At 38.3% G+C, this 16735-nt stretch overlaps 1 protein-coding gene across 7 annotated transcripts in view; it reads left to right on the top strand.

Moving 5' to 3' along the window:
- MAST2 (microtubule associated serine/threonine kinase 2) overlaps positions 1–16735 on the top strand; it is a 188659-nt gene that overhangs the window by 122357 nt on the left and 49567 nt on the right. For 6 of the 7 annotated variants that reach the window (XM_039555709.1, XM_039555707.1, XM_039555706.1 and 3 more), the window contains 3 exons: positions 6624–6699; positions 9164–9184; positions 11714–11792. In XM_039555709.1, coding sequence (XP_039411643.1) covers positions 6624–6699; positions 9164–9184; positions 11714–11792 — 176 coding nt within the window. The remainder of the gene's footprint in view (positions 1–6623; positions 6700–9163; positions 9185–11713; positions 11793–16735) is intronic. The other variant, XM_039555708.1, reaches the window with a different exon arrangement.

The following is a 16735-nucleotide window of genomic DNA, read 5'->3' as shown; positions in this document are numbered from 1 at the left end:
AGTCATTGTAGTGAGTTTAAACATAGCGATAGCATCAAAATATGCCCTTTGGAAATTATTCTGACTGTAGTTTTTCACCTTCTCTAGCTTGTAAGAGGGTCCTTATAGTTTCAAGAAAAATGTTTTATGTTCTGCACTTTCTAGTTTGCTTCCGTATCCATCTCTTCCTGGGGGATTCAATCCTCTTACGTCCTGCAAAAGAGCCTGAGACAGAAAACGAAGCCAAATAAAATTAGATAAATACATCTAAGTAAATCTCTTGTTTTGAGTCTCTGAGCATGGTTAATTTGTGCCAGTGATTTAACTGCGTTCTCATGAGGAGGAACATCCTGCCTGTTTCCACGTGCCTCCGGCAGCCTGGCAGCTGTGCAGTGTGCCATCTTATGGTCTCTGTCTGCTACTCACAGCAACATGAAGTGTTTGGGAGTTTTATTTCTTTTTTACATTGCTGCCAATTTTACCATGGCAGCAACAGGGAAATGCTCGTTTCAGAGCTCACAGGCAGGGGCTTGTTAGTCATTGAAGTGAAGTGTGTGGAGATGTTCTTCCAATATAAAAAGAAGGAATAATTCTTCAGAAAGGGTCACACATGCAAAGTCAACAGCCTGCCTGAACAGCATGTTCCCTTGTTTTTGTTGCTGAGGGAGATAGGTGATGTGTGACGACTTTGTTTTTGCTTTTTCGCTTTTTCAAAATGCTAGAGAAGATGTTTGGGCTCCAGGTACGTCCCTGGTACGCACCAGTCAGTAGCATGAAACAGCTGGAACACTTGTGGCACATCATCCACAGTGGAGCCTCTCTGGAAACACATCTCTGCTGTGTGTAAGACAAGGAATGTTGTTTTCATTATAATCAGACTGTCTTCCTCCTACATGGCAGTATGTTCTGTAAATGCTTTCTGGAGACTGAAACTAAGGCAATGCTGAGAAAGAACAGCAAACTGATAGTAGCTCAGCTAGAAGGAGCCATCTGCTTCTATTTGCAGAGCTTTGCATCTCAAGAGGTGACATCCAGCCTGTTGAAAGGAAAAAGGCCCAAAGTTATTGTACAGGGATGCCCATAAAAGCCTCATTCACTCTTAAGTTTTTGTAAAAATCTTCCACTTTCTTAGGATGCTATAAAAAGCCCAATGATGGAAAGCTAGGAAGATGCTTTAAGTACATTGTTATTCTAAAATGACCCATGATTTTCATATTAAAATGTTAACAAAATCTTATAGGTGGTATATTAAAACAATTTTCTACTTCAGAATCTGAAATAAAATGGAGGGCCAAAAATGTGTATAGGACCATCCCCTTTCACTTCAAACTCCCTTGTTGCTGTTGTGTGTGGTTATGGTAGTGATAACCTTGTAAAATTTCGTTTCAACAATGCATTTTTCTTGGTAGAGATTCTCCACTTAGTTACATTGTGCTTTTTGCTTTGAATTAATTTATGTGTTGGTTTCACTAAATTCTAAATTAGCTCTACAAGCCTTTAACTGAGAAAAAGAAATGTCCTTGCTTGGGGGATTGCAACAAGATATTGACATGATCATTGCTCAGAAAAGAAATGCAGAAATATTCCTAATAGAAACATGTATATTTTATTTTCTTTTGATTTGCTTTTCTCTTCTGTCTATTTAAAAAAATTAAGTTTCTTCTGGTGGTTTTGATGCTGTTTCAGGCTTTACAAGCTTATAATTTATTAGAATTTTGTGAGTATCTTCTAAAAGGAAGAGTGGTGTGCCACCTTACTTTTAGCAGTAATTGTCAAATATTTCCTTTTTTTCCCCGATGTTGCATATGGGATTTAAAATTATTAATTAAAAGGACATCCTTTGTTACCAGTAAGAGTAGCCAGTAGCGCATAGGAGGATAAATTAATTGTAATTTGAGTTCTCTACCAGTACTATATTTAGGAGTCTTCCTTGGGGGGAAAAAAAAATATTCAAAAGACAAAAGTAGATGAAATTTAGAGTAGAGTCACAAATATTTTCTTAAGAAATATCATATATGAGGAGTGAATTTGAGAACAGGCTGTGATATTTGTTTAGTATTTGAGGAATATCTATCAATCTGTTTGTTCAGGCACACGCAGTGATAAGTTACTAAGAAATGCTGGTGCCTCTCCCCAGCCTCTTTTGTCTTGAACTTTCATCTTGTCTTCTTAATACTCTTTCTGAACCTCTCCTGCAAATCAAAGGAACAGCAAGCATGCAGAGAAACCAGGGAGGCTTTCTAAAGTGTTTCTGTTCAGACACCACACTAAAATAAAGTCCTGTATGGCAGTAAAGTCAGGAGTTATTCTTCTGTACATGATGTAAAAGTCAGTGGGTGAGATCTAGGACAGTTGTCTTTCTGTCAGGCAAACCTACCTGCTCATGAACACTGATCCAGGCAGAGGGACTTACTATCTCAAAAGAGCATCCCAACAAGATGCCAGGCAGTTTCATACCCTAGAAAATTTAGAAGAAAAGTATTACTTAAAGAGCTCTCAACATTTGGGAAAGAAGTACATCCAAACGGTTTGAACCCTGCCATGAAATCACTTCTGAATGAAGAACATTTAAGTGTGCTAGTTCAGTTTTCAACTGCATGGAATAGCATTTTCCAGAATGAGCTGGTACCTTGGCATAAAGAGCTACAGCTTGTGGGGAAGTCACTCTGCTGGTTTAGTCTCCCAAACTTGTAGTGGCCAGTTTTAGGAATGCAAGTTCGAAAATTTTGCTTATATTCTAAATTCTTTTTGTTTAGAAATGAGAGGGGCAAGTAAAGAGGTACACATGTGTATTCCTTACATTTTTTTGTATTTCTTTGAATCCATTTTTTAAAATCTGAAAATTACAAAGAGGTTACACCATAAGGTTGATAACTAAGTTGCCATCTGATTATATTTTAAATCGAAAAACTTAAAATCAAAGAAGTAACATTATAATTTAGTAGTAAGGAGATAGGTACTTACAGCTGGAAAATCGAAGCTCAGGCTATTTTAAAATTGACTTTCCACAGCTGTAAGGTATCCAGGTTGCTCTCTGGCTTCCAGTGGAAGCACTTGTCACTGCTGGGACCTTTGCCGTGCTCCTATCTGTAATGGCACACAGAGGGAGCTGCTCACAGGCAGCACTGTGCTACTGAATTAAATGATTCTGCTCTTACACTGCAAGTTCAGTTCCACCTTCTGGCAGAAAAATGGCTGTTGCTGAGGTGTCTATTTATTTATTATTTTTAGAATGTGCAGAGTATGTAACATCCCACCCTAGATCCTGCCCTGGTTATCAAAGCTGAGGTTCATCAGCACATCATGCCTGTGATCCTTGGGTGGTGTGAGAGCACCATGGCATTCATTGTTTATGAGACTCATTGTACACAGGGTGCTTTAAATATTTTGCTCATTTTGAAATGTGTGTGCTGGAAGGCATCTAATTCTGTAGTATGCATATGACCTTTAGCTGCTTGCTTTAATATTCAGCAAATAATTTGAATGTCCTGCATAGAAAACCACAAAAACTTTGCCTTTTGTATTTATTTGTTATTTTTTAATGGCTCTCAGAAGTATGGTTTTCAGTTTTACAGCGTAGTTCTGTTGTGAGTTTTTGGACTCATAACCTATCTGATGAGTGTCATTCATGTTTGTAGGGGATAACTGAGACTGCCATTGCCTGTAAGGTCTGGTTTCATATTTTGAAGGTAGTGGATTTACAAATGCTTTGGCTGCATCCATCTTCCTGTGTCCGGAAGATGTAAAGGTTCCTGCCTGAATTATTGGCATTGGTGTAGCTGTGTTGATTTACCTAATGGACAATCATTCTGTGTAACAGCCTCCCTTGAGACAGAGGCATTTCAGGTTCAGTAGTAGCCAACTATAACCCTGGAGCAACAGGGGAATCTACCTTTGCTACGGAATAAATAGGGTTTCGATCAGCCTTGGTGAATGAGACCATTGCACTCAGGTTTCTCTTATTAAAATACCTTCATCTTGAGCAGATGCAGCAGTGCTGGGAAATTTTAGGGAAAGTAGTAATTCCCTGTCTCCCTGTTGTTGTTTTAAAAGCTTCACCCAGACTTGAATTGAGTAGAAAAACTAATTGCTTTTCATTCTAAAACTAGAAGCAAATCACAGGGGATCTAATTAAAATTCCTGTGTCTGAAAGGAAATATGCCGTATACATCTGAAAAAGTAGTTGCTCAAAAATTAGTAGTATCTCTGTACCACACAGTGCAGGCTCAGAAGAGTTTGAACACCCACATACTTAATTTCAAAATTTAAAAACTGTCATTACCCAATTTACTCAGTTATTCTGAAATTCTATTTTGATCATACCCCAGAAAGCTCAAAGATTGATGAAGATATAAAAAGGCAATGACAGTTTATTGCTTGTTTATAACAACACTGGGCAATGAGATTTTTGTTCAAAACTGTCATCTTGACACAGTAGTGTTCATTGTCAGAAAAGCTTGAAAAATGAGAAGGCCAAGACCAAGGTTCTCACCAAAGCTGGCAGCCTTCCTTGTGCTGTTAGATCATCTGCATGACCATGGAAAGGCCTCACTCCCACTGCATCCTGAAATGCTCCTTCAGCTTTCTGCTAGCAAGTGGTTGGTGACCTTACCCCAAGGCATGTGCTGCTACCAGGATGTGTGTGTTCATGCATGGCTCAGTTCTTCACTTTGGTGACTTCTTCAATCATCCTTGTAAGCTTGCAGTGCCTCCTATCAGACCTCTCCATCTTCTTGTGGTTCAAAAGTAGCAAAATGGTTCAGATTTTTCGTTGTGACCATGAGAATTAAAATGAGTACAAGTTTAATAAATGAAAGCACTGAAAATTATTTAGCTATTGGTTTCTGATCACTCTCTCCCCTCTGTACTTGGGATGTACTGGGAATGGGTTAAACAGTATCCATTTATGGATGAAGACTTGAATTGTGTTATATTAAACTGTGAACTCATTGTTAGTCTTAGCTAACAATGTGAAAGAAAACCAAGCCCAAGGAAAACAAACCTGTTGCTCAAACTCTTTGTTTTTAATTTAGTTTGCTCTTGATGAAGCAGATTGTGGAGTGGTCTGGAATTCACTTACCTCTCCAGTTCTCTCATCACCCCATGACACATGTTACATCAGCCTGGGGCTGGTTTAATCTCAACCAGCTGCTGTTTTTCCCCTTGTGGACTTGCAGACCAGATGGAGTTTGCTGGCCTGTGCTGCACTGTGGCCATCCACATACCCCAGGAGGTATCAGCCTGTTCCCCCTCTCCTCCTCCTCCCTCCCTGCCCCAACACGTGCCAGGTGTGCACACCTTGCTCACAGAAGTTGTGCAGAGATGCTGCTGCAGACTTTTGTGACCTATTTCTAAGGCTGAAGTGTGAGGGAATGTTGCCTTCAACTGAGCTCCTGCTCAGTGGAACAGCAAAGGTGTGTGGATAACTTGGATTGAAATTAATGAAGCTTAATTATAAACTTCAGTAGGTTGCTGGATGGGACTGTAACTGCAAAATCACTGCTGCCCTGTGGGGCAAACTGGGCAACTCAAGCCTCTGAAACAGAGACAAGTCCTTTGCATATGACTCATACTTGAGTTTTCAACATGGCTTTTAAAATAAAACCATTTTATATGGGATCTAAATTTAAAACCATTTCTGATGTACCTTGCAGTGTATTGCTTTTCTAGAATCTATTTCATTTTCCTGGTCTTATTTTAGTGCTATATTGTTGTCTTTGCACAAAAAAATTGCTGTTGACACATGTTTGCTGTGTATAGTTTCTCTTCTGTGCCCATATTAATGATCAGAAAAAGCAAACCACTTCATGCCCAATAGAATGCACACTCACTGATGTGAAGCTTGCGAATTCATCCATAACTTCCAAACATTTCTGTAGTTAGTTTGTAAATGATCCTGGCTTTCAGAAAGGCTTTCTGTGTGATGGTTGCTTTTTACTTTGAAATAAAATACGTTGCAATAAACCACTCACCATGCTTAAACACCGTGTGACAAAGCCCAGAGGAAAAACACTCGTGCCAGGAGAAAATTAAGTGTTTTTGCTTCCTTTCTGTATAGTTTCCCTGGTACTTTCATTTTCATGGTAAAAGTACTATTTCAGAAAAGTGGTAGTTAGTGTGACTACGAATAGATTTTAGCCAAATCATCTTACATATACATAGTCCTTTTATTATCATGGGCAGTTCTCATGGAGTGTCTTTTTTTTTTCTCAGTGGATTTTACATTCAACCTTGGCATGTATTAGGAAGAAAAGTTTTCTTACTGTTTGTTATTCCTGAAACTCTCATCAGTGTCATTTCCAACTCAGGTTTTTCATTGACAAGTGTTAGGAAAAGCTTGTAGATAAAAATTATTGCAAAATATTAGAAGACTCTATTGTCTATGGGTGGTACATTACTTACCTGAAAGTAGGAAGTGAAACACACCCTTTAAATTATTTTAAAAGGAGGAAAAATACCGGTACATCTGTGTCAGAACATTTCTTTAGCAAACTAATGCTCAAAGCTCAAAGACTCAAAGCCCCATATTTCCAATTATTTGTGACTTGCAGTTGAAAGTCTTTCAGAACACTGAAAACTGACTCCATTTGTTGCAAATGCAAATGAAATGGTTTTGAACTGTTAATTTTTGTTTTCTTAAACAGGTAGCAGCCCCTTGGACAGTCCCAGGAACTTCTCTCCAAATGCACCTGCTCATTTTTCCTTTGTTCCTGCCCGAAGGTAAGGGAAGATCTATTCTCTCTGGGCTGGCAAGCAAATAGTCTATACACTTTATTTACAAATGGCCTATGGGTTAGAACATTTTTGATTGTGTTTTACTTTCTTTGATGTTTACAATTTTATTTGATTTTAATCCTTGTGGATTACATCTTGGCAGCACCAGAAAGTATTAGGTACTTTTTAGACCTAGAAAAAAGATAAAGTAAATTAAGTAGTTAATGCTGCCTAGGGAAGAGACAACATTCTCCCAGAAGGATGACGTGTAGGGCATGTGATATGACAAATAATTTAGTCACAGTGACATTAAAGCCAGCCATGATTAGGTAATTGTGACTTAGTTGTAGTCCTAGATGTTGCTCTCACTGAGGTGCTATGTGCTGATCTTCTTTGCTATGTCTGCGCAAAGATATAAACATACCTTAAATTAGGTGTGCACAGCTCTGTGCCTTCATTCCCTCCCTTCTCACTTGTAGTGACTCTAGAGTTTTCTCTGCTTTCTTGGGCATTGCTGTCAAGAGAACATTACTGCTCTAATGAGGAAAATAGCTGATAATTGAAATTGCAAGTCTACAAGAACCTCTAGAAGAGCAGCACTGAGAGACCCAAATGTGAAGCTGTCATCTGTCCTGCAGCAAGTGTTGGACAGGTGCTGGTCATGCGGTGTATCAAACTGCTGGAAAGAAATCTGATACTGCAGTGGTGGATTTAGTGTTAGCAATAGGATAGAAAGAATAGAGACAGCTGGGAAAAGCAGAAAAATGGTGATTTGAATACTGAATCCCAGTAGGCAGGCAGAAATGGATAGTGATACAGAAAGGTAGGTTTTGTGAGAAAGAAAGAGCAGGGAAATTAGAGAGCTCCTAAGCAGGGTTTGTGCATAGGAGGTGGGTTATTAGATTCAAGTGTGAGGAGAGTATTTTGGATTTGTTAAACTCTGCCTTGGCTGAAAAAACCCCAATCTGTGTTCAAATGATCTGAGGATGGGAAATGTGTGATCATCCTGAAAGGAAGTAAGTTTTCTGAGAATGACAGATTTAACTTGAGGACTAGTTAGAAAAAAAAAGTCTCAAAACTTCAAAGAAGAATAAAGGGTTGGAATTTGATGGAATAAGGTACACCCTTTATCTGAATGGCAGGAAAACCCTGGAGCATTTCTCCATTGAGGTGATTTGCTAGAAAACCTGGTGTCCTTGAATTCTGTTTGAAGTAGACTTTGGTCTTCTGGTCTTACATAAGAAAAAGCTTTTTAATAGCATGTGAAATATAAGACACTGGATATATATTTTCCTGTGGCCTCAGGAGGAAAATAAGTGCTTTACCTACTGGTAAAACAATTCAAGTAGACTCCTCCACCTTTGTTTTTAAAGCCTGACCTGGGTGTATTCAATAATCTCTGTTGAAATCAACCAAACTTGTACCAGTTTTCACAGTATCTGGAGTATCTCACAGGGAGTTCTGGGTCCTGGAACATGGCAGAATATTTGCAGCAGAAACCATTGTCAAAACTTAGCATAACTTGTCAACATCATGTTTCAACTTGCTGCTTCAGTACCATGGCTTTCTAAAAGTTCAGACAGCAAATGCACGTTTTAATAATAAAACTCTGAAAAGTACCCTTTCATACTTTTATGTTTTTTAAATCTAATTTTTAAAGGAATACGTGAATAAAGGTTAAGCCTGTCCTATTGAGTTCAGTGGTTCATTTTACAGTATGCATGTTCCTCTCTATACTTTTTCTGCCAGGGAAAAGAACACTTAAGCACAGCTTGTTTTAGAAACCTGTTTCTATTTTCTACTTGCATTACACCCTGAATAGCCATGCGAGCAGTAACAACAGATCCATGCTAGATTACCCCATACTGGTCTCAGAATAACTTCTATATGATGGAATTAAGGAATTGCAAGTGTGGTGCCAGAGAAATGGATATTGCACAGTACCCTTTTTGTTGACATTGCGTGGGGCTTAAGAGATGGCCCTTACCTCATTTCCTGCCATTGCCATCACAGGAATTACTTGTTGCTGATTTTCTGCCTTTTATTCGTGGGGTAATTTCTTCATTTATTATCCTGTTTGGACATCATTTGTGATTTCCATTCTTTCATTATAGCCCTGTGATGAGTTTTTTCTTGAGATGGAGTAGGAAACTTGTTTGGAAAACTTGTGTTATTGTAAAGCCACTGCAATTTACTGCAAGATTGTCCTTAGTCTGACTTGTGATTAACCATAAATCCCTGTTAGATACCCTTTCAATGGCTGTGTCATAGCCACAGCACTGGCAGGAATCCTCCTGATGGAATAAGGAAATGTGTGGTTGAAACCACTGCAATGGTTAATTCTGCTCATACTCACTAAAACTGATCTTGGAGTAATACCACTAACAGAAGATGAACGTTGTTTTCAGAAATCACATGCATCTTTTACTTCTCTCTCTCTCATAACTATTGTACAATTTTTTCCACACAGCCATGGACACAGAGCAGACAGGTAACGTGTATCCCATTGCTGCTGTTTGTGTGTGTGTGTGAGCTGTGCTTCTGTGCAGCTGAGCACGTGTCCCTAACAAGTTCATGCTGTAAAAACCCCATTTAAGCATTCAGCTTCTAGTCTTTGTAATAGAAACAGAAAATCTTTACACTTTGGCTTAAAATTATAAACAGGTAGCGCTCTGGAGAAGATGTGTTGTTTTTCTAACTCCTTCTTGTTTGAAATTGATCTGCTTCTTCATGAAATAGCATTTAACTGCCATAAAAACACCTCCTTAATTAACTAATTAAAATGTCATTTTAGAGGCAAAATTTGTTGTTTGCATGTCTTTGTTGTGCTAGCAAAGTGTCTATAATAAATAAAAAACCTAAAGATTTCATTCCAAGTGTCTTATGCTGAAGTAATACTGCATGTTGTCTCTAAAAATATGTTTATTAACAAAACACTGAAGTAGCTTTGAAATGTTTTGCATAAATGCAGGAGGAATTTGCTTTAAAAGTCTTTTTCCCTTCCTTTGATTTGAAAGATTTTCACTCTTGTCCCACTTCTTTCTGCTAGAGAAGAGCTGATATGTGTCCTGACTGCTTAGCACATTGCTTGCCTTGATTGCATCAGCAGAAAATAGCCCAAGCATGAAGGGGTGTGCTGGAATTTTCTAATTGAGAAAGATATTTTCTTTTAACTTGGTCAAAATGAAAATTCTGAAGTTATTTCAATACATCATTTAGGTAATTCAGTAAAAAAAAAAATGAAGCTTTTCTTTTGCAAGAAATGAGTGACTTGTGCAGCAAGAAACAGAATGTTTTGCTTTGGAACTGAGGATCCAAAGTGAGGTTGAATCATTGAGCTAAATATTTCCCCAATGCCTCTGTATGTTACAAGAAGCTCAGTGAAGATCATTAAATTTTGGTGTTCAATCCCTTACCACAGCCTGCAACAACTTTGTAATGCTGATAGTTGTTTTTCAGGGTTGAGAAAGGAATTCCATTTCACTTGAAATTATTTTGAGATTGTTCTTTTACATTTAATTGTCTTGCCAGAGAAAACATCACCTGTGGCTAAATGGGGTTTAGCTGTAACATACGCATGCAATAAAAATCTGCATTACAGACTTAACTATTTTTTTTAATGCATGAAGCACGAGTCTTTTAAAAACTCTGTTGACATAATATTCTTTCAGTGATGTGGAACAGTGAGTTTATTTCCCTCTCATTCTAAGATGGATGGCAAAGAGTGGTGTCTATCAGTGCCTGAAAATAAAAGGAACTAGAGCTGGAAAAACTGTAAACAGGGGTTTTTGTCTTGGTGGGCACTGAAAGTTTTTCTGGAGATGAGGCTTCATGGGTATGGGTGGTGGGATGAGAAATACTACAGTGAAGATAACAGTTGAGGTTTTTATAATCACTGTTTCAAACCTGTACCAAACATCCTATTTTATAATGCACTTGCATAAATTCACTGTATCTATGTGAACCAGTCCCCCCATTCCCCCCATCATTCCAAAGCAGGTTAGAACTGTTCTAATTCAGCTTCATGTTATGACCAGTTACTGATACTCTGCTGCAAGAAAAAGCCCAAGCAAATGGAAACTGATGTGAGGAAGACTTTATAACGCCCATCCCATTGTGCAACAAGACGTGGTTGTCCATTTTAAGGACACAAAATGTGGGAAAATAGATCAGGGACAGAAAAAGTGCTGTGAGACTGACCTGAATGTTCAGTTTTCATCCTCACTGAGATTGGGTTTGGGGGAAGAAGAGGGTTTCAAGGAGGGCAACACTGATTCTTCTCAAAGCTTTTGTGTAGTTCCTCAATTCCTCAGTTTTGACATTGGCAAAACAAGACGTTTCTGCAATATCTCCACAGTGTTTTGGATGTTTTCCCTGAGGGACATGTTTATTTGGCTACAGTAGGGAAATAACTACTAGTGTTACACTGACTGGAGGAGAAAGGACCCTAGGTGAGCTTTCTGTGATTTACATCTGTATTTCGAGTGGGCCCCTTGGCTCTGTTCCTATCTGCTGTTGTGGGTTTAATTTCTCAGGCGTGCCAAGCAATGTGCTGGGCAGAATGCCCTCTGAGAAGGTAAACAAATTAATCTGCTTTCAGCTGATTCTTGATCTAATGTGATTTTTTTGTCCTCAATCTGAATCTTCATTTGCAAGACAAGGAGCTGCGTAAGTATGTTAGGCGTGAGTGTCTTTTTCAAAGAAGTTTGCAAGGAGCTGTTTTTATTTCTCTGTTACAGAAACTCCAAGTTTTGTACAGCTAAAAAGCATCTACTTAATGCAGGATTCTGGTGCCCCTTTGCTTTATCTTTTCCAAGGTCACCTAGTTTCGCTTTTCAAACTTATTCTAACTGTTTTTCCACAAGTGTGATTGTAAATAGGATACCTGATTTATCTGAATAACTCAAGACATTAATAAAAGCATGATGTTAGGAGATATGGAAGAGAAAATTGATTATTTCTCTCAAGAATTAGCCACAATGTGTTCCTGACTGTAATTTCCCTCACGTCTTTTCCCCAGAACGGATGGACGCCGCTGGTCCTTGGCCTCCCTTCCTTCATCTGGATATGGAACAAACACTCCCAGTTCAACAGTTTCAGTAAGTGACACAGACTTTTCCAAGCAATTCAGTTTGTACAAATACACCCTAACAAATCAGCTTTTGAGTCTCTACTAAAATACTGGATCTTTCTTCATTGTTTTGCTAACATTATTTAATATACTAATTATTTTAAAAATTATTTTAGTTATTGGTTCTGCTGCTTTTCTCCTCCATTTCCCAGCTCCTATCATCTTGCAGTTTGCCTTTAGCATTGGTGAAATCCCAGTGCAGCACTTGGCTCGAGCAATCATTTGAAAGGCACAAAGTCTCCAAAGTGGCAGGACTCAGAGATAGTGCATAAATACCTTCCAGCTCTCAGCTTTTTGTAACTGGGAAATGAAACTCCTGTCTGCTTTCAAGTACTTAGTCTGAAAACCTCTGCTATCAGGCTAGCAGAAAGAAAAACTGATAAGCCACATCTGTTATTCAACTCCAATAATTTGAACCTCCTAATGAAGCTTTTCAGTTCTTACAGCCATCATTAGAAAGGCTGGTTGCAGTGTGCTTGAGTTCTGTCAGTAATACCACTAAGCTGGCAGCACCACGTTAACCCTTGTAACTCTTGACATGCTTCCTAAAATGAATCTCACTCTTTAGTTTAGGTCAGCTGGGTGTTGTGGTTATCCATGAGAACCTTGCAAAGACAAGCATAGAAACATTAGAACTCTAAAGGCTGCCAGTACAGACTTAATGTAACATGCTTTAGTATGTGTGTTATGGTGTCTTCAACTGTGTGGTAACAAATCACTGCCTCTTTCCATAATACTGATCACTTGGTTTTGTATGAATTATTTAGACTATGTTCCTAATAATAAACACCTTCATTAATTAGGACTCAGTACTCCACGTTATGCAGATCTTACTCTGTATCATTGTTTACCTTGTGAAGTGTTCTAAGTTCATCCATAAGCTTTCTAGTGCCTCTCAAATACATTTATCAGTTTCTTTGGAGGTGAGTGTTAAATGCAGTCTATATAGAAAGAGAAGAAATTGGGGTCAAAAGTTTCCTATTAGTGTGAATTGATATGATTAAAATTTGATTTTGCAATGTTAATCTTATCTCTATAACTTCATTTGTTCAGACACATTCTTGCAAACTCTAGTTCACGCAATTTCTATCATTAGTTATCTTTTGAACTTCAAAAAGTTTTTTCTTGTTGAATTTGGGGGTTTTTTTTGTCTCCTTAGAAGGCAGATGACTCGATTTCAGTATGCATACAGATATGTGGGTAGTAGCACAGAAAAATGTAGTAGGATTCATTATCAACATGAAAAAGATGTCCCTGGTTTCACTGCCACACATTATTATATACTGAAGTATCTAAGAGCAGCTGTTAAAAAGGGGCTCTGCTTTCACCTTTATAGTCTTAGGCGAGATGTTCATGGGCATAAGTCATGTCTAAGTCCTCTTCTGGGAGCAAGCTATGGAGCGTGGAGCAAGTACAGTTACTTTCCATATGGATGGCATCCAAATAGTTTGATCATTGGTAGTCACTGTGACAGCTTCCCATTTGCTTGTGAGGATGACACCTTTGGAAGCCAAATTGCAGTTTTTCAAGAGTTTGTAGTTTGACCAGACTTCAGGTGTATGTCCATGGAGAGAGCAAAAGTAACAGCACCAAAAATCTCTTGGAAGTATCAATTCTTGCTTTGAAATCAAGGCTACTTTTAGAAAGTTCTCAGCTTTCTGGCATGGGAAATAAAGCATATTTGTCTCTTGTCATGTTCCCAGAAATAGACAGATCATTTTGATTGATGTTTTCCCATAAGAAAACAAACAAACAATCCAACAAATCTGAGATAGACATGTCACATAGAAAGCATCAGTTCAAATGGTAATTTTTTGAAGTGTGAGTAATAGGGAAGTGTAATGAGAAGCATAAAGTGATGTGGACCTGAATTCACCTTCCTGCAGGAAATAGGTTGAAACGTGTAATTCCAAGAGCTTTATTCTTTTTTTCATAAATGACTGAGTTTCTCATCTCTGGTCCTTTTGCTGGTTTAGTGGTACAATCTAGAGAGACATTGAAATGGGCTGTTTAGTAAGTAGTGATGCAATTGTTGGAGGTATTAAACCTGGGATTACATTTCTAAGCCAATCCTATTATCACAGCATTTCACAGATTAGAATTAATTTGAATTGATCTGAGTAACACCTTAAAGTTGATAAGCAGTGTTATTCCTGCGTAGACTTTGAAACTGAAGTAAGAGGTAGTGAAGGAGCTTGTCAAAAGGACACAATGAATTAGTGTAGAATTAAATTCATAGCTGCAGATATGAATTTAACAGAAGTTTGAGCTTCCATTTCATATGATCAGTCCTCAAGATTACGTTTCTTTCTCAAGCAAGATAGTAGGAAGCCAGTAGACATCCCTTCTGGTGTTTGTGTCAGTGGGAAATGAAACAGCAAGAAGGGCAGTGTCTGTTCTGTATCCTGCTGGTTGAGTTTTGTATGAGAGCAAGAGCTGACCCTCATCTCTGTGGTCATAGATCACCTGCTCTGCCAACCTACTGAACAAACCAAGGCATTTACCTAGTGTAAGGTCAGTGAGAACCTGTAGATTCTGCTTTATTTTTTGCTTCCAAATGAGGTATGACACTTAAATAAAAGACAAACCACATTTGCCCTTTCCATACAAATAATGAAGACCAGATGTATCGTCAAACCAACACTGAAAAAGCTGGAGAAGACCTTTCAAGTTAGGTGAACATAAAATAATTGGTTAGATGGGCCAATATACAATTATTTTTAAGCAGTTAATCTGCTATTCATTTTTTAGATGGAGAGTTAGTTTATAAGCAACTGTAGTATAGCTTGTTTTTTTTTACTGGAGAAGAGTTGGCTAATTCTGCATCTGTAATTAAGACACCGGGGGATATTTGTATTAGTCTGCTGCAAATATTGAGTACTGTGATGTGATTACCTGAAAATCAATACTTCAGAAGTGTTTCAATTTTCTTTCATGCTTTTTCATTGAAAGGTTGTATGCCTTAATACTGCTAGAGAAGCCCTTGGCAGGGAAAAGTCCATGGTCTTTATCTTCAGGGCTTTCATTAGTTACTCTCTGGAATTCTAAACTTCGTGATCTGATTTCTTTTAGGGAGAGGAAGTGAAGGGAGGACTTTTTTGGGCTGTCCATGGGTTGACTAGCACGGCTTCCCCAGTGATTTTTCTGTTGGGAAACATAAAGTTTTTTAATGGTTTTTCTAGATTATAAGTTTTGATTTTTCTTTTTTCTAATTCAAGTAACTATGTGCTAACCTTCCTTAATTCATTTTGAATCAGACATGTATTTGCAATGCCAGAACTTTGGTATCTGCTAATGCAGGTTTGTAAGATGAAGTCTTTAGTACTTCCTGCTCTGCTGCTGGATCTGTATTATTCACCATGGATGAGATTTCAGCTGCCACATAACTTTTCCTTTGAGGATTTTTCATAGGCAAGTTCTTCTTCCTGCTCCTTGTGTTGTTTGAGACACAAAGAAAGACATCAAAGAAATCTCTGAAAATCAAAACAGGACCTGCATAATTCTGTACTTAACAGAGACAATAGTCACTGTATTTGGCGTAAACAGTTTGAGCAGAACAGCTGTGGGCAAAGGGGCAAATACCCACACTCTGTCTTGGCTTCAGTGTGGGACAGACCAGTGCAAGCTGATACACTACCTGTGTAATCATCAGTGTGTGCACACTGGGCTGGAAGTGACTTCCCAGCATGATCCCTCCACCTAGACCTGCCTGAAAGAAAACGTTGGAAGTGGTGGCTTCCAGTTCCAGGCATGCTTGGGAAGTTTGTGCACATCCCAAGGCTTTCAAGGGGGTTCTTTTCTGTAAATGTCTCTGTGCAGTGCAGTGGAAGCGGATCTGGGATCTGGAGCCAATTAAATTTTTATCTAAGAATAGGATCTTTAGGTTTACAGGTTTTTATATCACCTGATTTTATGTTGCTTACAATACTTAGAATAATTGCACCATTTGACCAGATGCATTCTACGTGACTTGTTTATCTCAGATTTGTTGGTTGATTGGGTTTTTTCCCTCAGAAAATGTCAATCCAAATCATCTAGCTATATGGCAAGAGACAGATATGTCTTCTTTCCCATGCTCGGTGAGTTAAAACTTGGTCATGTGTTATATCATATATAATTCCCTCCTACCAATACTTCTGGTACTGGGATGTGGTGCTTCCAGTCTGAGTGAGTGTTACTGTAGCAAAAGGAAAAGTTTTTCTGCTGGAACAGTGTACATAATTCATTTCATCAGATAATAAGGAGCTGTGGAACTTAGGTCAGGGTGATTCTTTTAATAAGGCCCACTGGTGTTGTTCAGTGCTACTCTGATTATTCAGCACCTTTTCTTTTCCTTTTTCCCTTTTGTTTTGAAAGAGAATTTATAATTTCTCCTTATGTAATTTATTTTCTTACTTCTGTGAAATGGAAAGGGGCATTGAAGAATCATGCACACAAAAAATACGTTTGTTAGCTGACCTTCAGCTTTTTCTCCTGGAACGTCCAACTTTGATGTTATTAGCATTTGCCACAAATATTTGTTTTAATCTCAGGTTTTATGAGATCCACGAATTAAAACAGCTTCATGTCTATTACTATCACAGGACATGTGTCATATAAATGCATCAACTTATTTACAGAAGAATAAGCTGTTTAACTCAATAACAAGAAACTCTGTTAATCTTAAAGTCAGATACTTTACTTTATTATTGCCTCCCTGGTTAGAGAAGAAGCCTGATGGGTAATGAAAAGGAGAAATAAAATCCTGACCATTTACAATAGCAATTTCCAATGAGAGCCAATAACCAGCAGAAAACTCTTAGGTCTACACAGCTCCATAGCATTCTGCATGCCAGTGAAACTCCTGAGCTAAGAGAGCATGAGGGAAAAGGAAAGAAAGTTGCTCACCACTCCAGGAACCTCCTTGTCCTT

Source organism: Corvus cornix, chromosome 8 (assembly GCF_000738735.6).
Source record: "Corvus cornix cornix isolate S_Up_H32 chromosome 8, ASM73873v5, whole genome shotgun sequence".
Lineage (NCBI taxonomy): Eukaryota > Metazoa > Chordata > Aves > Passeriformes > Corvidae > Corvus > Corvus cornix.
The sequence above is the reverse complement of the archived record's forward strand: the minus strand, read 5'-3'. Positions and strand labels throughout refer to the sequence as shown.